The sequence below is a fragment of the Garra rufa genome, chromosome 16, assembly GCF_049309525.1.
Source record: "Garra rufa chromosome 16, GarRuf1.0, whole genome shotgun sequence".
In the NCBI taxonomy this organism is placed as follows: Eukaryota; Metazoa; Chordata; class Actinopteri; order Cypriniformes; family Cyprinidae; genus Garra; species Garra rufa.
In genome coordinates, this window is record NC_133376.1 from 24,934,767 (window position 1) to 24,960,263 (window position 25,497).

Below are 25,497 nucleotides of genomic sequence, written 5' to 3' on the forward strand. Positions count from 1 at the left end.
GCATCCCTTTTGATCCTGCGCGGATCATGTTTCTCATCGCAACCTGCTTGTGTGTGTGTGTGTGTGTGTGTGTGTGTGTGTGTGTGTGTGTGTGTGTGTGTGTGTGTACATGTGTGGGTGTTGCATTTTGGCACTGGATGTAATTTGCATGTCAAAGAGGAGACCTAGATGGGGTGAATGTAGGTCTGTTATTATCCTTACAGTTCTGATATATGTTTCATATTGATTACTATGGCAAACTAGAATCGATAGTTGGAAAATGCTGTGTGCGGTTGTGAGTGTGTGATCAAAGCAATAAGGAGAGGTTGGGTTAAATGAGCCACCTTCAAAGATCTCCTCACACATTTATAGAATTTATGAGAAGATTCTTTTATTGAATATTTGAAGCCTAAAACTGTTTCCAAATACCATTTGTGTTCTGGGGAATTCAATGGACTGGAAGTATATTTCTCATAAACTTTCCACAGAATATACTGACCTAAAGATAGAACTGCAGAAATGTTTTGTCTGGAAGCTTAAAAGATAACTGAAGTAATTTCTTTAATTATGATTTTATATCTCTCAGTTTCAACTATATTTCTCATAATAGTGGCTTTGATATTTTAAACTTTATCTGACAATTGTTATTATTATTATATAATATTATAATTATTAGTTTACTCTGAGGTGGCAACTAGAGTTTCCCACATAGCTATACATTACAATTGAAAGGTTTGAATTCAAAACAAGAAATTGTATTGTTTTATTCAGCAAAGATGATTAAATTGGTTTAAAAAGTGGCAGTAAAGACATTTTTAATATGAGAAAATATTTTTATTTTTAATAAATGCTGTTTATTCCTTTTATCCAAAAATCCTGAAAAAAAGTAAATCTGGTTTTACAAAAATATTAAGCAGTACAGCTGTTTTCAACATTGACAATTATTTTTATTTTTTTTAATCTAATCAACACATTGCAAAAATTTCTGAAGGTGCATGTGACTCTGAAGACTAAAATAATGGCTGCTAAAAGTGTAGCTTTGGCATCACAGGACAAAATATATATTTTTTAAAATGTATTAAAATAGAAAACGGTGTTAAAGGAGTAGTTCACTTCCGAAATGTACAGATAATACATCCATGTCATCCAAGATGTTCATGTCTTTCTTTCTTCGGTCGTAAAAAAAAAAAAATGTATTTTTTTAAGGAAAACATTTCAGGATTTCTCTCCATATAAGTTTAAACTTCCAAAATGCCATTTAAATGCACACTGTAAAAAGTTTTCACCAGATTCAACTTAAAAACCTAAGTTCAGCAGCTGCCTTAAGTTTTTAAGTTAATTCAGCTTAAAACTACAAGTCATTTGAACTTATTACAATCAAAATTAGTTGATTTAACTTGTAAGTTTAAATTACTTAAGTTGGTTTAACTTAGCATTTTAAGTTTTTAAGTTGAAACTGGTGAAAACTTTTTACAGTGCAGCTTCAAAGGGCTCTAAACGATCCTGGCCGAGGAAAAAAGGTCTTATCTAGGGAAATGATCGGTTATTTTCGAAAAAAAAAAAAAAAAGTACTATTTATATACTTTATATACTTTTAAACCTCAAACGCTCATCTTGTCTAGCTCTGTGTGCCTGTGTATTCCGGTTCATGACTGTTGGGGTATGTTGAAAAACTTCCATTTCATTTTTTCCCTCCAACTTCAAAATCGTCCTACATTGCTGTTTTAGCCTTTTTTTGTAAAGGCTGTTTGCCCTCTTTTCATGTTTCATGTTCACTTGGTTGGTACTTTTGCAGCAACGTAGGATGATTTGAAATATTTTACAATATTACTGTTTTGCTTTATTTTTGATCAAATAGCTATGCAGCATTCATGAGCATGAGATACTTCTTTCAGAAACATTTACAAAATATTTAAAAAGGGACAGGTGCAACAGCCTCAACCAAACTCTTTGAAATGATACATGAATGATAGATGAGATACAAAACAAAATTGAGCTCTTTTTGGTTGACCTTTGTTGCTATTGAATTATTACAGCATCTTTTGTGAAAGCATGTCAAACTCTGACTTATTTGGGTCATATACACTGACATGCAGAAATCTGGGTTGGAAGTTTCACATGCAACTCAACTCGCAAAGGAGAAGACTTCACAAAACCCTCTAACACAACTCAAATACCAAATACCACATTACATTTTCCTCATGACTGACCACGAGCACAGATTCAGACTCACACTCGCCCTCACCCAGTCTCTGAGGGACAGCTAAATTTTTAATAAGGCTTTTGGAGTGAAAACAATCCTCCTGTCAACCAGCACTCTCTGTCCCATCTCATCCTGTCACTGCAGTGTCAGTCCTGCACACATATCCATGTGTAGGCTGCAGATGAAAAGGTCTTCCGGGCCACAGACACACACCAGAGAGTTGCTCTGAAAGCAGCCAGACGTCCAGACGCACACATAACCACACGCAGAGCTGATCGACAGACCGACGCCACATATGGCCATCAGATATTAAGATGTGAGAACAGACATCTTTTGTTATCTCAGAAAACTCAATTTTCTTTTGTTTTCCGTCTGTTTTCTGTGGGGGGAAAGGGAAGCAGGATTGGAGAACTGAGGCTATTTTCCTCTGATGTTCCAGATTCGAGATTCTGACATGGTGAAACTTAGTTACAACTCAGAAGATGATTTGGTTTAAAGGCTCTGTCACTGTTCCTTGTCCATCACGCACCTAATGAGAGAATCTGATACCCGTTGTTTTCCAGACTTACCATGCCATGGCAGATCTAAATATGGCAACTCAATCCAAAAAGCATGTTAACTCATCAAAATAAGCATTAAACCTCTATAAAATCACACAGGGATCATTTCATGACCATAACAATAATTTCATAATACCACGACTGAGACTTGGACCCATGACCTTTGGGTTTCAAGTATTACTGTGCAGCTTCAGATAGATAGGAAGATAACAGAATCATTTATGGAAACTTATTCAAATCTGAGACCAATTCAAATTCTACAATTCTACAGCTCTAAAAAGACAATGAACAATCATTATTCTGCTCAAGTAAGCTGTTGCTTAAATTTAGTGTCGATGTTGCAAAATCAACGTTATAGAAAACAATAATTCATCATTCAGCTCAATTTTGTTTCTAGTTTTGTTCTCATTTGATGGCATCAGTGCCGTCAAATCGATAATTTGACATGCAACAAGAGAAAGAAAAGAAAATACCTACACTTTACAACTTTCTTGAACTGATGATGATTGTAAGTAAACAAGCAGTATTAACACAGTTGGATGAATGACTTTGCCAAAAAACGAGTTTTGGGGTTGATCCCGCATTGAAAGAACCACCGCATGTTTATATTTTCCTCTACAAATCTTTAATTGAGCTTTTTCACACAGGTAATGGAATAAATTACTTATTTTGAATCTCAAAAACATCACCTTTCCCTAAATCAGCTTTGCAGGAGTGACAAAAAGAGAAAGCGAGAGAGGGAGAGAGCGCTTGGGTGCCAATCATAATGGCAGCTCTTCTCATGCTGTTGAGGTATGCTCACATTATAATACAGGAGGGGAGATAATCTGATTCTCATATTCAAATCACTGTTTGTCCATAAATCTTGAAATATTCATGAAAACTCAAATCTATTCAATCCCTCCGGCACCCTCGTGGGAATTAAAGCATAAAGTCGAGTGAGTGCGCCAGTGGCTCGCTAGAACTTGATTTAGAAAATCTCTTTTTGGAAGCGATTCATGTTTACACTCCACTGGTGTTAAGATTCTTTCTGGCACAGCACCGTTTCAGACACTCCTTCAAATGTGCTTTCTTGAGGGGACACTAAACTCAGCCATCAGTCCTTCATGGCTTATGTACCGTACTGATGTAGTGCCACTGTGATGCGCTAGGGGGCGCTCCGACTGTTTCTTCTGTTTGCCAACGTGGATCCGGTATTATTCCGCTCAGATGAAAACCGTGACATTTGGTTGCTGGGAGCCGGGGAGCAGGTTTACACCAGCAGTTTGATAGACTGTCGTTTTCATCAGTATAGAGGTAAACGCACGGATATAACGCACTAAAGGAGACAGAAATTATCTGAAACAAGGTACTGGACTCTAACCTAGTAAGAAATTATATTTAATTAAAACAAAAATATCACCGTGCTTTATTTCTACTCGCACTGCAGACATACATGATAATCAGTCAAAATCTGTTATGACAGCGTTTTATTAGTTAGCCTATTTGCTATCATTACAATGAACAACAGCTATATAATTAAATAGGCTAAATAGGGTTTGGATGTTTCACCACCCACAACTTTTACATGTTTTCAAACTGTCAGGTGAATGCCGATGCAATGCAATAACCTCTTTCTGTTATTGTGACACGCAAACGGATTTAAATACATAATATCAATTTAATAATCCATTGAAAGTTCTATCAGGCAGTGTCTGAAGATAAATGGGCCTATATTCTGACTCGATTCTGGCGAAGATTTAAGGAAATAGTTAGAAGGCTGGGACAGCATTAAACAGCTTTGTTATTTTTTTATTGTTTTTTTTTTTTTTTTTTTTTTTTTTTTTTGTACTTTGACCTACTCTTGATGTTACAATGAACATCAAAGATGTTTAAAACATCTGGCACCTAAAAAGAAAAGTGATGCCTATTAGAATGGACACTGGGTCTAAACGGGTTAATTACTTAATCCAGCATATTAGTTGTGCTCAGCTGTATCTTATTTAATTAGAGGGATGATATGCAAGTGCTGGACATTTCCACAGATTTCTGTGCAGTTGCCATGAGGAATCCCAGGCGCGTGACTGACAGCAGCGCAACAGATTCGTTTTGGCAGCTAGGAGGCGCATGTGGCTCGCGCTTGGGAACCAAACCGGAGAAAGCTCCAAAGACAACACACATTGCAAGATGAAGACGGTAGTAGAGAGTAAGCCTCGTTTATGTGTGTAGTCGATATATTAAATGCATTATATACCAATATAAATTATACAAAGATTATTTTTTAAATATTTACAGTGAAGAAAAAAAAAAACAGCCTTGTCAAAAACGAGAGACGTATAATAGGCTGCAGTAAAGCACTTGTGAAATTAAATGCAAATATACTGGTTTTATACTTTGAAAAAATAATTAAATACCTTTTATTTCACATCACTATATACACAATTCACCAATAAACTAATGTATTTACATGTAAAGTATACAATATTAACTAAATACACTTGTTGTACATTATAACAATAAAAATGTATGGAATTATGTGTACAGATATCTAATCTACAAAATACACAATTTAGACATTAAGGCCCGGTTTCGCAGACAAGGCTTAAGCCTAGTCCTAGACTAAAATGTAAGTCTGAGTTGTTTCAACTGAAATAAAATTGCACTGATTGATTTTAAAATATATCAGTGCCTTTGTTTTGTCTCAAGATGCACACCAGTAATGTTTTTTTCTAAGCATGTTTATAAAAATTACTTAAATGTCCTAATTGAACTATGGTCTAATACTGGCTTAGTCTAAGCCCTGTCTGGGAAACCGGGCCATAGACATTAAAACGTTGCGCATGATTCCATGTTGATATACAGAATTTTTTTTTTCCACAACTTGATCGTTCTTCTCTCTGACTCATTCTCATACGAACTCATCAGCCATTCAATCATTATGACCAGAAATCCCGCAGCTCTGACCAGAGGCGTGTCTATCCGCTACCATGAGGCTTAACTGACGTACGCAGAGCCAATAAAGTTTAAGCTCTTCTGGTGCCGGGTGCTCCCATTGGTTGGCGAGGGGAGGGTGCTGCGGGAAAACCGAACAGCTAAGCGTTGATGCTTCAGTACTGTGCCAGCGGACCCCGCAGGAGCGCACCAGATATACCGGGACCTTTCAGATATCAGAGACTGTAGCTCTAATATACAATGCATTTGTTGCATTAACTCTGTGGATTATGATATTGTGCTTTATCACACGGTAGCTGATATCTCTCAGTATCAGTGACAGTCTAATGTTGTAATGTTAACTTGTGCCAGAAATCCGCTGCGACTCTAAAGCTTGTTCGTGGAGGGAATCGCCTTGGGAAAACCAGCACGCAGACAGCATGGTTTTTGGCTGACAGCCCCGTTTAAGGAAAAATATTAGGCTACCCTACAACCAAAGCCTTACGCACGCCTGCGCGCCTTACCTTGGAGAAGAGGGTGATGGTTTTGCTGCGTGCTCCGCGGAGATAAAATATTCCAAGTGTCCTTTCCGGAGTGGAGATGTTTGTGTTTTTGCTCCTGCTGTGTCTCGCGGATGGGGTAGTTTCGCAGATACGTTACTCTGTGCCCGAGGAAGCGGAGCATGGCACGTTTGTGGGGAATATCGCAGAGGATTTGGGACTGGACCTTACAAAACTTTCATCCCGCCGCTTTCAGGTGGTGCCCAGCTCGCGGACGCCGTACCTGGAAGTAAACTTGGAGAACGGGGTGCTTTTCGTGAACGAGAAAATCGACCGGGAGCGCATCTGTAAGCAGAGCGCCAACTGTTTGCTTCACCTGGAGGTGTTTCTGGAGAACCCGCTCGAGCTCTTTCGCGTGGAGATAGAGGTGGTGGACATCAACGACAACCCGCCGAGCTTTCCGGAGACAGACATCACCGTGGAAATATCCGAGAGCGCGACCCCGGGTACGCGCTTCCCGCTGGAGAGCGCCTTTGATCCGGATGTCGGTAGTAACGCATTGCGCACCTACGACATTACCAACAACAACTATTTCTACCTAGACGTGCAAACACAGACTGACGGAAACAAATTCGCAGAGCTAGTTTTGGAAAAGCCACTTGATCGGGAACAGCAGGCTATGCACCGTTACGTCCTCACGGCCGTGGACGGCGGCCAGCCTCCTCGGACAGGTACAGCTCTGCTTGTGGTCAGAGTGCTCGACTCCAACGACAACGTCCCCGTGTTTGATCAGCCGGTGTACTCGGTCAACCTGGCCGAGAATGCGCCCGTGGGTACGCTCGTCATCCAGCTGAACGCGACCGACTCTGACGAGGGCCCGAACGGCGAGGTAATTTACTCGTTCAGCAACCACATCTCCAGCAGGGTCAAGGAACTGTTCGATATCGATGCCCGAACGGGCCGTATAGAGGTCAGAGGTGAGGTGGACTTTGAGGAGAGCAGTCTGTATCAGATTTACGTGCAGGCGAAAGACATGGGACCTAATGCCGTGCCCGCGCACTGTAAAGTTTTGGTCAAAGTGACGGACATAAACGACAACGCACCGGAGATCATCTTCAGCACTGTCACAGAGTCGGTGAGCGAGAACGCAGCTACTGGCACCGTCATCGCGCTGCTCAGCGTCACCGATAAAGACTCTGAAGACAACGGCCAGACGCATGTGGAGATTCTCGGAGATGTTCCTTTTAAGCTCAAAACCTCTTTCAGAAATTATTACACTATTGTGACTGACGGTCCTCTTAACCGAGAGACTGTAGAGGCATACACAGTCACCGTTGTTGCAAGAGATAAAGGGATTCCATCTCTGGCGACCAGCAAATCAATCAAAGTGCACGTGTCTGATGAGAACGACAACGCGCCAACGTTTACGCAGCCCATTTATGATGTGTATGTGACTGAAAACAACGTCCCCGGTGCTTACATCTATGCTGTCAGTGCAGTCGATCCTGATGTCGGACAGAATGCTTATATAACTTACTCCATAGTGGAGTGTGAAATCCAGGGTATGTCTGTGGTCACCTATGTGTCCATCAACTCGGAGAATGGGTATCTGTACGCCCTCAGATCGTTTGATTACGAGCAACTGAAAGACTTCAGCTTCATGGTTCAAGCCAGAGACTCAGGCAGCCCCGAGCTGTGGTCCAACGCCACGGTGAACGTCATTATAGTGGATCAAAACGATAACGCGCCGTCTGTGATTGCGCCACTTGGAAAAAATGGCACTGCGCGGGAGCCTTTGCCGCGCTCCGCCGAGCCAGGCTACCTGGTTACTCGCATTGTGGCCATGGATGCAGATGATGGGGAGAACGCGCGCTTGTCCTACAGTATACAGAGAGGCAACGAGAATGGGATGTTCCGAATGGACTGGCGCACCGGGGAGTTGCGCACGGCCCGCCGGGTGTCAGTCAAACGAGACCCGCAACAGCTGTATGAGCTGCTGATTGAGGTGAGGGATCATGGGCAGCCTCCTATGTCGTGCAGCGCGGTGGTGCAGGTGACACTCGTGGACAGTCTCGTGGAGGGCCACAGTGGAGAGCGCGGCACGGCCAAGGCCAAAGACGCATCTCTGGACTTGACGCTCATCCTCATCATCGCGCTCGGTTCCGTTTCCTTCATCTTCCTCCTGGCTATGATTGTGCTGGCCGTGCGCTGTCAGAAGGACAAAAAGCTCAACATCTACAGCACCTGCCTGGCGAGCGACTGCTGCTGCCTGGTGGGCTGCGGGTCGTGTGGGTCAGGCGGCTGCTGCGGTCGACAAGCCCGGGCCGCTCGGAAAAAGAAGAAACTGAGCAAGTCAGACATCATGCTGGTCCAGAGCACCAACACAGCCAACGTGAGCGTGGCGAGCGCCGCGCAGGTGCCTGTGGAGGAGTCAGGGAGCTTCGGCTCGCTCCATCAAAGTCAGAACTACTGCTACCAGGTCTGCCTGACTCCGGAATCGGCCAAAACGGACCTCATGTTCCTGAAGGCCTGCAGCCCGTCGCGCAGCAACGACACAGAGCACAACCCGTGCGGAGCCATAGTGACCGGCTATACGGACCAACAGCAGCCGGACATCATATCTAACGGCAGCCTGCTCTCCAGTGAGGTACGAGCACTTATAGAACTTACTTAAATAAAAGATTATTTAATAATAATTCATTTCTTTTTTTCTTTTTTCTTTTCTTTTTATTTATTTATTCATTATTTATTTCAATTAATGGAACTCAGAAAGCAAATCTGGCTCTTTTGTTAACCTATACTGTATCTCCACAGTTTAGACTTAAATAATACCACATTATTTGACTATATCAATAGTCATGATTTTGAAACAGTGTGCTATTTTACATTTGAATTATCGTTTTATTTTGAATGAAATATACATTTAGTGACTTAAAGCAGCTAAGAAAAAAAAAAGTTCCTCTCAAGAATAATGAGCTCTAAAAACAAACAGGTTGATTACTGGTTGCTCGCAGACCTATAAAGCAACATTAATCTGTTCTACGTTTTCTTCTCATTATTATTATCTTCTATATGGCCTATACTGTGGAATTACCCATGTTAGAGCGTAAACATAGTGAGTCACTGAAGTGATAGATTTGCATGTTTGTGAAAAGCTCTCCGGGTTATAGGTCATTAGATATGCCAGTCACGGTGTTGCAGAGCCTCACAAGAACAAAGATCCGTCTATAGTTGAATTCTGCTGAATAGCAGCAGAGCCTAATGATTTTGCCAGCCCATAAAGTTCCTGCAATGCCCCCAGTGAGTGAAGCTTAAATTCTGATGTGTATTATTTATATATTGATTTTATGATTATTATTATTAAAATATTATAATACATTGTTGTTGGCCCTTTCTCAAATCGATACCTCTCTTGCAGACAAAACACCAGAGAGCAGAGCTCAGTTATTTGGTAGACCGACCAAGGCGTGTTAACAGGTAAGCACTTAACCTAACTGACCTTAAATTTATCCCCCACCCACCCTTTAAAACTTGAAAGGACTTTGCTTTTTTCCCAATATGATAAGTATATTAATATATAAATTAAACCAGCTTGTGAGACCATTTCAAGCCTAAGCAGTACATTTGGGGTTATATAAGAGTCATGTGGCATAGCGGTTGACTCAAACCCTCTCTCTTCCCTCAGCTCTGCGTTCCAAGAGGCAGATATCGTGAGCTCAAAAGACAGCGGCCATGGAGACAGCGAGCAGGGAGACAGCGACCATGATGCAATGCATCGCGGACATTCCTCTGGTAAGTTCATTGGAGTCAATTTCTATTTTTCCCTTGTTTTGTTATTGATCAGCAGAAGAGCTGCTGGTCAGGCTGAGCTTGTAGAGATGTGGGTTTAAACAGTTTTGTGAACTGTTGAGATAGACACGCTGGATCAAAGATGGCAGATTTGATTGGGTTTCATCCTCACACAATCAGAACAAAACCCCTGATCAAGGCATGTCATGGCTTTTCGGATCTGTCAGAATCCTCGATGAAATATTATAGGCCGGCGAGTCTCTGGGCATGGATGCGTGAGCACGTTTTGGGAACAACAGCCATAGTGGAGAATATAATCCAATTGTTTATGAATACTTCCTCATAATAGGGATTTACTTTGGTGGTACTATCTCCCTTTCACCCACGTCTCTAAAGACATGATGGAATTTAGATCAGTCCAGGCGGTCTGTCATCGACTCTGTGGGAATGGGACCAAATAGGTTGAGCAGCAAACAAACAAGCGATTCATTAACTGCGTGCGACCCCTCCCCAAACTCCCCATCCACCCTAATCCCTGTGCCTGCATTCCACTGACGGAGGACACTGCTTGTCCACACCTTCGTAAGACCACATGTGGCGCTTTGGAAATGAGATTCAGCTGTATGCTGCGATGGAAACGGTGCTTTGTTGCTAAATGACACTTCGCTTGAAGTGCGTTGTGAAGTTGACTGTATAATGTAATTATGACATAGTTGGACACAAATGAATACAACCAAAAAGTTGCATCTTATTATCATTAATTTTTCTTTTGTTGAGCATATGTCCTCTGCTGTTATTCCAGAGCACCATATGCTGTGGCTGGACTGCTTCAGCTCTCATTTAGCCTATTTTTGCTCAGTTAAACATTAGATTAAAATCAAGACTTTTTTTCCATACAAGGTCAGCTAGCCCATCTGCCTTAGTTGTCACAGGCCATCAAAAAACACTTGCTTTTAAGATACAGCTCTATATTATAAAAAAATCTGTTGTGCTGTTTTCCCCCCATTTACGAGCATGTTGTCCCTACTAAAATTAATTGTTTTGCTGCATACTATCTTCTTTAATTAAGATAATTGAAAGCACCGCTTGGTATGCAGGCTTGGAGAGTGTTCAGAAGCGTGCATTGTTCATTTTAATGAGAATTCGCTAGGAACTGCCTTCATCCTTTCAAATTTGTTTCAGACATTTTGTTTCTTAACCAGCTGCTGTTTTATGGGCTTTTTGAAATAGGACAATTTTAGTCATCCAGAAGCTTACAGCGTCACAACCTAGACGCATCCCGATCTAGTCATCTCAGCTAGATTAAAAACAGGCTCAGATAAGCATCGCTTAATTTCTCTCTAATGCATAAAAGCGCATCTGTAATACATAGTGGAGAACTTCAGAGCTGCTCTGATGCAATGACACACCTGAATCATTTAATTCCAGTTTCATTTCTTTTATCCCGAGGATCTGCCACTTTGCAACAGAATCCCTCATTTGGGTTGCAGGTCATGTTCAGAATTCAGAAACAGCTCACTGATCAGTAATTTATTTTCAGCCTGATGCATACCAATTAGCAAATGAAGGTTATTATCAGATATAATGCTTTGCAGGGCTTCTGCTCAGAAAGCAGCAGAGCAGATATAGAACGAAGGAGATGTTTCAATGGATCATTTCGTTTACAGTCCATTGCTATATCTACTTTAATCTATAATTCTTTTTATCTCTCCCTCTCTCTCTTTTTCTCTCACTTTGTCATGCACAGTGTAGAGCAACATGAAAAAGTGATGTAGAGGTTCAAGCAACTTCCAAACAACTTGGGCAAAACTACACACTTTGAAATTGCTTGGGTTGTTTTTCTGGCCTTTTGTTGCATAGAGACCCTGTCTAATCATCGGATTAAGATTCGCCTCTGGGTGATCCGGTCATTGCCTTTTTCATCTGGTATTGAATGCATCTCAAATGTGATTTCTGTTAGCACTTATGGTTAGATTTTGAGATGAGGTATCTGATTTTTTGACAACATAGCATCATTCATTATGTCAGCGTGTAACTGCCAAGGTCTTATTACAGTTTGATAGTGCAACATTTCTGATCCCCCCCCCCCCCCCCCCCAAAAAAAAAGTTTTATTCAGCAAAACTGATCAAAAGTGTCAGGAAAGATTGTTTAAAAAAAAAAAAAAACATCTGTTTATTAAAGATTAATGAATGGAAATAAAAAAATCAGTGGTTTTCTTGTTTTCTAAAACTTTGTTGTTTTCACAGTTTTCAACACAGGTAACACTTTATAATAAGGTGCATTAGTTATACTTAGTTACCTACATTAGTTAAAATTAACTAAGAATGAACTAAGTTGTGCTTTTTAACATTAGTTAATGCACTGTGAATTAACATGAGCAATGTAACAACTATATTTTCATTAACTAACATTAACAAAGATTAATAAATACTGTAATAAATGTATTGCTTATTGTTTGTTCTAGTTAATACATTAATGGAACCTTACATAATAATAATAATAATAATAATAATAATAAAATATTGAGTACCAAATCAGCATATTACACTCTTAAAAATAAAGGTGCTTCACGATGCCATAGAATAACCTTTTTGTCTAAATAGTTCCATAAAGAACATTTAACATCTGAAGAGCCTTTCTGTTTCACAAAAGGTTCTTTGTGGCAAAATAAGGTTCTTAGGATTATAAAAAGGTAAGAAAGAGATGGCTCTTTAAAGAACCTTTGACTGAATGGTTCTTTGTGGAACCAAAAATGGTTCTTCTATGGCATCACCTTTATTTTTAGTGTAGAATGATACATTTGCTGAAAATTCAGCTTGTTCTATAAAAAACATTATTTCATTTTAAAATGTATTAAAATTGAAAATATTTTTGGTTGTATTAATATTTCATAATACAGTTTTGCTGTATTTTTATTAAAAAAAAAGTCTTGGTAAGAATAACAGATTTCATTCAAAAGCAGACCCCAGACTTTTGAATGGTAGTGTAGTGTTATAACTTATTTTAAAATAGTGTTTTAATTTTAATCTTATATATATTTTAAACATAACATTTTTGAGTTACATTCTAGAAAAATGTAGTGGATCGTCTGCTTTAACTAGAAAAAAGCCTTTTTCTTACAATCCAAATGTGTTTAAAGTGGACCTTAAAATATTCTAGACCACATTTAAATGTATAGTTAGCATTGGATTTCCTGAAACGGTAAAACAAGGAATAAAAATAGCATGTCTTTTTCCAGCCAGACAAGCAGAGCATTGCATTTTCATCAGGTTTGACTCTTTCTTGCAATATTGAACCACAAGTCAACAATATAATTACTTTTCCAGTTTTTCCACTGAAAAAAAAAACGACACTGGATGAGTACAGAGAGCAATTAATTTCAGAAAATGTCAAGAAATATCAAGATGTCTCTGTGCTATTACACAATGAGGAAGTGTCTTATCTCACACTCTCTAAATATCAAACTCTCCCTCTCTCTCTCGCTCGCTCTCTCACCTTCTTTGTATGTCAGAAATATACACAGAGAACCTTTGTTCACAGTCTCTTATAAAAACGAAACCTTTGAATACTGTCATAGATAGCTTTCCGATTTGTTTAATGTCTAAACTACTTGTTGCCACCTATAGTCGATCTTATACTCAGGTCTGTAATTAGGAGAGTCTTACCAAGCCCAGGCCTAAGTAGGTTGTTTGCATGTAGCTCAGAAGGACTCTAATCCTCTTTTAAACCAGAAACCCAAAGTCTGTGTATGCTGACCTGTCTTCTGTCTGAAGGGCTAGTCTGAGGATTAGCAAAGAACATCCCACCCCCCCTCCCACACCACTGACTCCGCTCCATACCTTCAACATCTCTGCTTAGCGCTGCTTTGAAAATGGCACTTCATTAATCCTCCAGCTGTAATTACGGACTGTTTTAGATGTGGGGTTTTTAGACACAGGAGCCGAAAGGGGATTTAAAAATGCTCACCTCTCTCTTCTCAGATGCGCGTCGCCAAAACGGCACGGCTTACACCTGCTGGGGTGCTGGCGGGGGTAAAAGGCATCGCGCAACTGTCACGCGCAAACTAACAGGATCTTTTCCCTCACGCTGGCTTTAGCTGTAACGCTCTTGTAGCGCTAGCTTCTCGGCTTTGTGATTTGTGTGGTCGTTAGTCATTGGATATTAGCAGCTGGCTGCTTGAATTATGTGCTGCTAATCAAAATATATTTTCAAAGAGGCTTGTGCTAAACCTGATGTGGTAGGCCTAACATTGGATGTGAAGCTTGGCTCCTAAGACCTGGAAGATTGAAAAATTCTTAGATTAGATTGGATTCTTCATTGTCATTATACAAACATACATCAAGATTATGGTGCACTCAAGGACTGGACTCAATATATCGTCGCCTTGGAATTATAAGGTTCTATCTGAAATTTTTTTGTCAAAATTGAGTTATTCACATATTCTTATTCTGTGACAACATATTTACATTATGTGATGTTTTTTTTTTTTTAAGTTGTGTACATTTTAGGACTTTTTATTTAGAAAAGAAAAAGGTTCTATCTACAAAGTCGAACTATAACTTGGTTCTATAAGGTTCTATCTGTGAGCCAATCAGCACTTCGAATGCAAACAAGAGAACCAATCAGGATCAACTTTCTTTGTCATGTCGCCGGACTGCTCCATAACAGCAGGAAAGATTAAACGTAAAACAACAATTACACATCTGCAGAATCAATAAGTGCAATTCACATTTATTCCTCAAAGTGGCACTGTTTAAAACATAATTATGGCATGATTTTTTTTACTCATAATTACCTTTACCGGCATTACCGGCATAAAACAAATAATATTATCTGCCACTGGCTTGAATGCCTTTACTGCAGAGCAATTGCATAATGTAAAGTAGGGTGACCATACGTCCTCTTTTACCCGGACATGTCCTCCTTTTTGGCTATAAAATTATGTCCGGGGGGATTTTGTAAAATATCATAAAATGTCCGTTTTTTTTTTTTTTTTTTTTTTTTTTACCTCATTTCACTGACCGTCATTAATTCAACACTTTAAATGCAGCCACTGCCCACCGGCATTATTCTGAGGTACCTGCAGGTATGAACTGGCCATCGGGAGCCCCGGGACATTCCCAGTGGGCCGATCACCGAAGCGAGGGAGACCTCCCCCATATTAGGCGCTATTTTAAATTATAGCGCATTCAAAACCGCAAATAGCCGAAAAGTGTGAAGCGGTGGGATCAATCACCCGCACAGTGCTGACGAACGCGCGCTGCGCTTCTGCCACGATGTACAGTGATAAACAGTGTAAGTTGCTTGATCCATTCAGATAACACACAGAATTGTGTTATACAGTCATGTGATATGAGAACATTAAAGGATCTGTAAGTTCTGCTGGGCTGGCTGAAAACAGCCACGACACTGGATACTGCATGATGAAGTAAAGTGGAAAATGCCAATAAATAATTACTGTCAAAACAAAATTATTACAAATGTCATAGTTTATAATTACTATTTAATTTTAAAAACCATATAACTAATGTTTTCTTGTGACCACCGTCTTACTACTAATATTCTAATCAAAAATTTCTTTTAATTTTTAGTTGTAATTCGTTTTAATTGGAGTAAAATGTTAATTCAATAAGAGCCTGATTAAAGAATTAAATATGGGTCTTATATAAATTAGGTGTTTACTATACATAATAAAGTTCTTAAAGGGACAGTTTACCCAAAAATAAAAATTGTCATCATTTACTCAACATCATGTAATTTCAATAATTTCAATCCTGTATGAACTTTTTTCTTCTGTGTAACAAAGGAAGATACTTTGAGAAATTCAAAACTTTGTCTATAGAGTAGAAATCAAGGGTAACCAAATATGTTTGGTTACATTATACAAAATATCTTTTGTGTTCCACAGAAGAAAGTAAGCCATACAGTTTTGGAACGACATGAGGGTGATGATTTTTATTAATGAATGTTTTTTTATTACATAATTTATTAGCAACAAATTTCCTGCATTCTAGCTCAAAATCAATGCTTTACTGCATGCATTTCTCTGTGACAAAAAATGTAATTAAGTTTGTTGCATTTGAATTCAGCAGTATTTATCATTATTTGTTTAAATCCTGTTTTATTTATTCATGTACTCCAATTAAAGACCCTATAACCCTGCTGAAATAAACAGCTTAAACCAGCCTTGGTTGGTTGGCCAGTTTAGGCTGGAAGTAGCTGGTTTTAGCTGGTCTTTTAGTTGGTGGTTTCCGAGCCTGACCAGCTAAGACCAGCCTGGCCAAGCTGGAAAAGTGGTCAAAACCCTTCTAAAACCAGCCTGCTGACCAGCTAAAACCAGCCAACCAGCACAGGCTGGTTTTAGCTGGGGGGGTTTTCACCAGGAAACCCAAGAAAACTTTCATGTGGAACTTGTGGGCCGGATGGGCTGAATTTGTCCAGGGCCGAATTTTAACCCCAGTCCAGCCCTGGGTACCTGTCTGATGACGTGAAAGACCCAATTGTCAAAACAATACAAAGAGGAACTGCGCTGCAAGAGCTGTGTGTCACTAACATGCCGAAACGCAAATGTAGTTTCACAGACAAATTGGAAAAAAAAAATGTTTTACAAGGCAATTCTTATTTAAGCATTTTATGTATTATTTATGTTTGTATTAGGCCTGTATAAAGAAAATACTAAGAGAGATGATATTTTTTACAGGGCAATACGGTTTTGATATAAGATGTAGTTCAAACAGAAAGAGAATTTTTAATAAATGTGTGATTTCTAAAAGCGCTTTTGGGGGGGGGTGGGTGGGGGGGGGTTGGTCCTCTTTTTGGATTCTCAGAATATGTTCACCCTAATGTAAAGTACATAATGAAATATAAGTGTCACTGTCGTATGATGGTGAATGTGGTCAATAGCGATCAAACTGTTGTTATTAAAGAAGTTGAAAACGATAGTTTTTGCGAATATGGTTGAACATGGCTTTTTGTGGAATAAAGTCCTGGTCAGATGGATTAGAGTAGCTGCTTTTTTTAACTGTTTCTGCAATAATGTCTTTAATTACCCTCTATAATTATAAAATTAACATCTGCTCTGGACAAAATATTCAGCACTGCCTTTTATGCCTAACTTAAACAAGAAAAAAATATTTGTCCTAAAATATTAAATAAATGTGATAAAGAAAGCATTAAGTGCATTAAATTGACCTTTCTCATACATGTTGACACATTGTTACAACAGTAATTTATGTTTTAAAACAAATTATAAGTAAACTGGTTTTATTTCTTGAAAATTGTTGCTTTAATTAATGTTTTGCGAGATAGAACCTTATAATTCCAAGCAGAAAACGACTTTTTAGAATTAGAAGGTTCTATCTGCATTTGACCTGTTCCCAAAATCCCCATTTAAAAATTTGAGAGGATTTTGATATTATACATTTAGATCACATTTAGGGTCCCTGTCATTCTCATGTAGGAAAGAGACTTGTTCCCCATTTCATTTTTGCTATATAGAATGCAAAAACTTTGAAGCTCAATATCTCAAAACCACTCGGAACGCAGATAGAACCTTATAATTCCAAGGCGACGATATGTAAAATACATTAAAGGTGCCATAGAATGCATTTATAAAAATATGTTTAAATTGTTCTCTGATATCTACATAGAAGGTATATGGCATAGGAAAGGGCAAAAAATCTCCAGAAATGGTTTTACAGGTCCATTTACAACCCTAGGATTTGCCTCTACAATGAAATGCTCTGTTATTTGGAAGCTTCATGAATATTAATGAGCTCTGCTCTGATTGGCTGTTTCACAGAGCTCAATAGCTCGGATAAAAATATATATTTAATTAGGAGCTCTAGCCGCTTTTAATATGCGGTTTGTTGAATCTGCCATTTTGAATCGCGGATATATTAGTCTGATTACTGTGATGCATGTGCTCTGTGTAAAGTTACAATGCAGAGACACAAGTACTTACCAATCAAGTTGAGCTGCTTGTCAGTGATTCTCCAGATCTGTAAATCTTTCGCCATCATCAGGCAGTTATTTCTCCATCATTCACCATCATCAGCGCAGTCATCTCTCTGTTTATGTGGTAAGTGAAATCCTATGTATAGCAATGTAACAGGCTAGCGCTAGCATTAAGCTAACTGTGTCCCTTGAGTGACCCGCCTTGTTTAACTGAGGTGCTGACGTTACTGATGATTGGGCGATGCAAATGTTGGAGGCATAACTATTAACGATCTCGGGGAAGTTGCGTAACAGACCTGTTATGTTGGAATTGAGCTATTTTTCGGTGGTCTTTTGCAAATACTAGATTTATATAAGAAGGAGGAAACGATGGTGTTTGAGACTCATGGTATGTCATGTCCATGTTCTGAACTGTTATTATTTAACTATGCCAAGGTAAATTCAGTTTTCCATTCTATGGCACCTTTAAATAAATACTTGAATCCATTCATTCGCACTCACATTCTACGTATACAGTACAAAGAGTAGTTAATAGTGCATCTTACAAACCAAGGCCATATTGCATGTAAATTAAATAAGGTGTTTATAATGTTATTGCATATACAAGGTTTTTGCATCATGTCAAAGATGAATTGTAGTTGGAGGTTATGTTTCCAGTTCAGAGTTCATTATAGTGATAGCTTTAGAATAATATTTTTTTAAGTGACGTAGTATCTTGTTGTGGTTTTAATTCTAATTTGGTAGGTCCTTTAAAAGAATTACACTTTTAGAACAAAAATGTACAGATATTGTACTTACCCCCTTGTCATCCAAGATCTTCATGTCTTTCTTCAGTCGTAAAGAAATTATCTTTTTTGAGGAAAATATTTCAGGATTTTTCTCCATATAATGGACTTCTTTGGTGCCCCGAGTTTGAACTTCCAAACTGCAGTATAAATGCAGCTTCAAACAATCCCAAATGCGGTTGTAAATGATCCCAGCCGAGGAAGAAGGGTTTAACCTCAAACGCTCGTCTTGTCTTGCTCTGTCTGAAACCGTTTTTTTTTTTTTTTCTTCGGTTCAAGACAGTTAGGGTATGTCGAAAAACTCCCATCTCATTTTCTCCCTTAACTTCAAAATTGTCCTACATAGCTGTTTTATCTTTTTTGTTAAGGGTGTTTGATCTTCTTTGCACGTTCATTTTGCAAACACTGGGTCGGTACTTCTGCAGCGATATAGGATGATTTTGAAATAATTTAAGTTAAAGAGAAAATAAAATTGGAGTTTTTCAACATACCCTAATTGTCTTGAAACAGAAAAAACTCTGGAGTTCAGGCAGAGCAAGACAAGACAAGTTTGAGGTTAAAAGTATATTAAAAGTATATTAAAAAAATAATACAAAATATAACCAATCGTTCGTGGAGATAAGACCCTTTTTCCTTGGCTGGGATCATTTACAACTGCATTTGGGATCGTTTGAAGCCACATTTAAACTACATTTTGAAAGTTCAAACTATATGGAGAAAAATCCTGAAATGTTTTCCTCAAAAAACATAATTTATTTACGACTGAAGGAAGAAAGACATGAACATCTTGGATGACAAGGAGGTAAGTACAATATCTGTACATTTTTGTTCTGGAAGTGAACTTCTTTAATTGAGACAATAATAATTGAGACAATAAAAAGAGAGACTTTTCGAAGCTTGTGCTAAACCTCTGAGAAAGATGATAGATGTTGTAGACCCAAAATTGAGGACAGAGCTTGATTCTTAAAGCCTGTTTCAAATAATGCCTGGAAAATGATGCAGAAAATCACATATTTATTTAGTCAAAGCAATTTAAATGATTTATATGTAAAAATAAGTTTTATTTTTCAAATATCTTTATTCCATTCAAGCTCACTGAAGCGTGTTTATTCTTTTAGGGTAATGTAATATCTTATTGTGTCCCTTATTCTTTTTGTTCGTTTAATTGAGACAACAAGAAAGAGACAAAAGAGTAAAAGGGGTTACGACCTTTATAATATATCCCTTCATCTTGTAGCTGGGCGGAAGAGACGGAAAGAGAACAGAGGATCGGGTTTATCTGCAAGCTTGGTGTCTGAGAGTGTTTACCTTTGATGTCAAATAGAAAGAGAGAGGGGAAAGAGAGACCTCAAGAAGAGATTACAGCATTGACTCCATCCACTCACTGTGTGTATGTTCTCCGCACATGCTTTGATCAGGGTAATTTGTAATTTAAAAGTCACTAAAAAGGAAAAAAAAAAAAAAAAACAGCACAACGCAATCTTTTCATGATTAGCACGTCAAGTGCCAAAGACATTTCATGCATAGAGCTTCTAATGTTTTCAAAGTGAATGACATGTATTACATTTCATCTTGGATTTACATATTTATAATGCTTGATTAAGTCTAAAAAAGATGCTGATTGGTTGAATTAATGCAGAATATGGCGGTTCGGTCTTTTATCTAGGAGAGGAGACATTAAGGGCGCGTTATGTGGTACATCCACTGCATACACATGGTTCATTGTATTTATTTATGTTTGTTTGTCTTGTTTTAGTGCACTTACATGCTTCCAGTGCAATTGGGAGCATATTCTCGCTCTCATCCTCCCACATGGACAATTAAACACAAGCTAACCCATCTCTCTGTTCTCTCTCGTAGGAGCAGACCTGTTCTCCAACTGCACAGAGGAGTGCAAAGCCCTCGGCCACTCAGATCGCTGCTGGATGCCAAGTTTCGTGCCCACCGAGGCACGACAGGGCGCCGATTACCGCAGCAACCTGCACGTGCCGGGCATGGACTCTGTGCCTGACTCTGAGGTATTTGAGGGCGAGACGTTGGCGGGCGATCAGTCATTCTCAACCTTTGGCAAAGAGACGCCACACCACCCCAACCAGATGCACCAACACCAACATCAACACCATCAACACCACCTCAATGCTTCCACGCTAGAGAGGAAAGAGTTCGATGCACTTCTGTGTAACTCTCGCATGCCTTACAAAGCCGCCTGTCTGTGTGAGTATCTCAAAGAGAGAGCTCTTTCCTCTCTCTTGATCTGACCTGAAAACTTTCCAAATTCAAGGCCTCTAGCGTGAAGTGCTACTGAATTCTCGAACTCGAAGCCCTCACACCTCTGCTTTCCCTCACCCATCAACATCTGTCCATCCTTCATCTGCTCTTGGTTCCTGGTGTACACTCTTAAAAATAAATGCTCTGACAGAAGCCGAATTGTTTTAACTTCCTCAAGGATTTTTTTTTTATCCTTGAGGAAAACCATGTACTGGTGGTTTAAAGCCCCCTGGAGGCCTGCACATTTTAAATGGAGGAATCAATATGCTGTTCTTAAGAACCTTTAATGTAGCATCAAGAGATATGTTAATCTTCAAAGAACCAAATAGAAAGAACCCTACCAAGTGAACGAAAAGCTTTAATTTTAAGAGTGTACAATTCATACATTTACTCCCAGTCAAACAATGTTATCACTGTTGTGAAAAAAAAAAAATTAAATCAAATTGGCTACACTCACAGGAAATTGAATTGGGATTTAAATTAGAACAACTATCTAAGTGTCTACAAACCTTCAAGGCTTTTTAAAACATGTCAAGCCAACATTTAAAATGTGTCTTGACCAACTTAAAAATTACAATTTGAAATCCATTTCACTTTAATTATAGTTCCTTACATTCAAATTCAGGAATTTAAAGCATTCTCATTGGAATTTAGAATGTTTCACAACCCTGATAATTAAATGATTTCAAACATTGTGCATGCTTTGAAACATTAAATTGCACTATGAAATTGTTCAGTTATTTATAAATGCAGGGAATTACGAAAGCCCTGGTGCCTAGTTGTGTGATTTTAATGTGATGCGATGTTAGATCAAACATGAAAACATTCTCAGATATCTGACCATAGGCAAAGACCCACCAGAGATTGACAGAGATTGAAGCGTAAAATGAACTTGTAAAATACAAAGATAAAAGAAAGGCAGAAAGTCCCTATTGTTTTGTACACAGGCAGTAGATTTATTGAAGTAGCGTTTGACTAGTCATGCCAAACATCAGCTCAGAAGCTTGAAACAGACGCTCTCAAAAGGCCAGAGTTTATAAGGTTTAGACTGCCTACTACTGTTTGTTCTGTTAGAGAGGATGAAGGTGGTAGTGGGACTGATTGAGATATTATCGACTGCTCTGTTGTGTTGAAACCTTCAGACATCTGTCTCAGAAAGAGCGCTCCAAGGCTGTGTGGGTGGTGCATTTAACTTTGAGGAAATAGTTAGGCCTATAGTTCCTCATCAAAGCTTTGTTTCTGTATGGACCAGCCAAGGGTCTTAGCACAACGCTTTATGCTTTTTGCCGCCTCAAAAAGACACCTTTAATAAGCTTCCTTTCTTTTTTTCCCTTTTTAGCGCGGAAAAGGATATGCTAGCTCTTTCCGAGTGGACATACCAGAGACGGCGTGATTTTGCACAATCAGTAAAACTGATGGAAAAGCAAAGAGCATCAAGTTTTCAGACTCTATTTCCAGAGGCGTCAGATGATCGTGCATTCCCGAAGGCTTCCGGAGCCTCTAGGACCTCAACAAACTTGATGAAAGAGCCGGACTCGCAGAGCTAGATGCAAGCGGCCCGAGCGGCTGGACATAACGCGCTTCTCAGCGGGACTGAGACGGAGGACAAAACTAGACCGTTAAAATACACGGAGGATAGGAAGACAAGGAGAGAATCAAGAGGACAACTATTCCTCTTGGCTTCTGCGTGTGCCTGTTTACAGCACTACTGTACATCGTTAAAAAAAAAACAAGACAAAAAAAGACAATGTGAACTTTTGTAACGAAAACTACGAAAATGGAGATATATTCACTGAGCCCTTTAGTTGTTTATGTACACACACAGACACACCACTGAAAAGCCAATTGTACAGGAAATTCATTTGTGCATTACAAATGCAATATTGTTCTTTTAGACATGACTGTTTTTATATTCTGTGTGCGGCTGTGTGTGTGATAAGGTGTTTTCCCTAAATCTATTCCAACTTTGTCAAAAGAAAAAAAAAAAAAGCAACGGATTCCACCGAGGGATTTTTTTTCCGTCAGGGTTAAGTGTTTAACGTTGTGAGCAGGACAGCTGTGGCCTAAATCTTACTCTCTCAGACAATACGTAGGTTATATCACGTGTGAGAAGTCTTAACTGTACTCTTTTAAACTTCAAAATAAATATAAATCTATATCTATAAATCTATATATACTTTTTCTGAAAGTGCGGTCTTCATTTGCACCGTTTTTTCCAGTGTAGTGTGTAAGGCTCCTCAAGGGAGCCGTTAGCATCGCTAATCAACTTTACAGGGGTCCTTAACGTGACAGAAAGCCTTATCTCCAAACTTTTCATCCATTTTTTCACTTTTGGATATTGAGATTCATGTCTATAAATAAAAAGGGTCGTAATATTCTAGATTTGAATACATGGCAGTTGTGTATTACTGTAGCCAAATAGATTTGGAAATTCGAGGCCAAATACAGACAGGGCACACAGTGCAAATCAAACAAACACACACTGATACTAATATCACACACAAACACCTTAATACCAGGAGGTGACAAATAAACTGAAACATGTATACTTACATCTTAGACTCCTGTGTTTTATTTTAAGACAACTTTAATACGGATAGACAGTTTAACAATTAAGCCACATTCCTTAAAAATCAAACTGTACACAAAACATTCCTCTCTAATGAAAAATGTAATGGAAAACCAGGCTCAGCTGTCTGGTTTTGTTTTGCAGCTAAGGACATTAGAAAGTCTATTTTTGCACACATGGATGCAACCACTCAAAGGAGCATTTAGTGCAATTTATTCAAAACAAATGCTATTTAGGTTTTATTAACAATGACAGTTCAAATACATTTTTTGCACAAAAATGCAGGGAAATGTGGACAAAGACGTTCGCTTCTCATCTATAAAGAGAACAAAATGTAATATATATATAAATATATTCCAGCGAAGTTCAATTTAAAGCCAGTCGCACAGAACTAAACTTAATGCAGCACGAAACAAAGGACAAAAGCAATGTGATCATATCTCATTTTCCTTAAAATTGACTCCATTATGTTTGACCTCCACTCACATTAATCTCTTTCACAAACCGCAGGCTTTAATATCAGAACGGGAAAGCTGACGGAGGGACCTAAATACAGAAATCACTGGGCTATAATAAGAATAATTAAAGAAATAAAATAAATGACTTACAATTCCCCAAACAAGTCGTACATTTTCCGGAGACGTGCTTTGGAGCGACTTTTAAAGTCACTCAAAGATGTTCGGTTTAACTTTTCTAAGCTTTACTGAATACAAATAGCTTCGTCTAACAGGATCCTATTTGTTTCGCATGTAAAATGCAAGAAGGTGGGCCTCAAATGATGATGTGAAGGTGGGTGTTGGGTGACGCTTTAAGCAGAGGCCACCGCTGACAGATAGATTGAAGTTGAACAGAAAATCTGTCCTCATAAATATGCTAACAGCCCCAGCCCCTGTCAGACTCTTTTCTCTCACCTCCCTCACGCCTTTCCTCCCTTCATCTCACCCCTCTTTTCCTTCCTCCTGCACACACCTCATCTCCTCTGACAGGTCAGCGCTCCATTTGTTCTTTCTGACTGATGACATCTATGAGGGCAACTTTTGTTCTTCTCCAAAGAGAGAGAGAAAGAAAAATAAGAGCGCGTCTTCGGTGCTGGTTTGTCAAGGTGTTCCGTGTCTGTTCTCACTTCAAAATGCTTCTCTGTAGGGAATGTTTTGAAGATCTCTGCTGTGCGCATGTGTGTGTGTATGTGAATGTGTGTGGCACTGCCAGATGTCTGATGTCTGAGGTGACAGTGAGACGTGGTGGAGGCTCATCGGACCCCTGGCAGTTCTCTGAGGGGCCTCGGGGGCCCCTGCCTAAGCGTCTGAAGCGACAAGGCGCCGAAAAAGCGATAAGCGGAGCAGGACAGGAATGTGAGAGCAGGGAGGCCGCAAATCCCAGGTGTGCTGTCTGTTACGCGGGAGCGGGAAGAGAGTCGGACAGCAGATAAAATGACAAAAGAACGACGGAGCCGGGTGCGCGACGGGAGGGGGGGAACCGAATAAGAAAGGGGAAGAAAAAGAGGGGCAGGGAGCCCGTGAGCTGAGCTCTGTGTACACAGCTTTTCTGACATTTAGACCTCTCAACTGCTGTAGTCTCGCTATCAGACCTGTTAGTGACACGGCCCCGCTGAGACTCCATGACAAAAAGGCTCCGAAAAGGCTTTGAAATGACAAATGTGCCATCGTCGGTGTGAATTTTAACACCTTTTCTCTAACTACGGACAATGGCTTGTAGTTTAGGATATCAGTGAAATTGTGACTCGATTAAACAGCAGGTTCTAACCTCTGAGTGAACCTAAATTAATGTTTTTTTTTTACTCTCACTGAGCATCTGAGTGAAGAGCTGTCAGTCCACTTGACAGTAAGCCTATTTAGTTCAGTGAATGAACGTTAATCTGTCTTTAGTGCCGTTGGCCGATTTCCTTACTGTACTGTCTGCACACTTTACATGCACACACAAATCAAAAGAGTGTGTGCATATCTTTTTTTGCCGGTC

The 25,497-nt window shown here is 39.3% G+C and overlaps 1 protein-coding gene across 2 annotated transcripts; it reads left to right on the top strand.

Moving 5' to 3' along the window:
- Positions 1–5,753: 5,753 nt before the first annotated feature.
- pcdh10b (protocadherin 10b) lies at positions 5,754–23,503 on the top strand. 2 transcript variants are annotated; one of them, XM_073821024.1, is made up of 5 exons: positions 5,754–8,799; positions 9,571–9,629; positions 9,838–9,944; positions 20,544–20,897; positions 22,291–23,503. In XM_073821024.1, the coding sequence occupies exons 1-5, from the start codon at positions 6,253–6,255 to the stop codon at positions 22,308–22,310; spliced, it is 3,087 nt and encodes a 1,028-aa protein (XP_073677125.1). In that variant the 5' UTR covers positions 5,754–6,252; the 3' UTR covers positions 22,311–23,503. The 2 variants fall into 2 exon arrangements, with proteins under 2 accessions (XP_073677125.1, XP_073677126.1); XM_073821025.1 differs by having other exon boundaries at positions 5,755–8,799; positions 20,544–20,701.
- Positions 23,504–25,497: the final 1,994 nt, after the last annotated feature.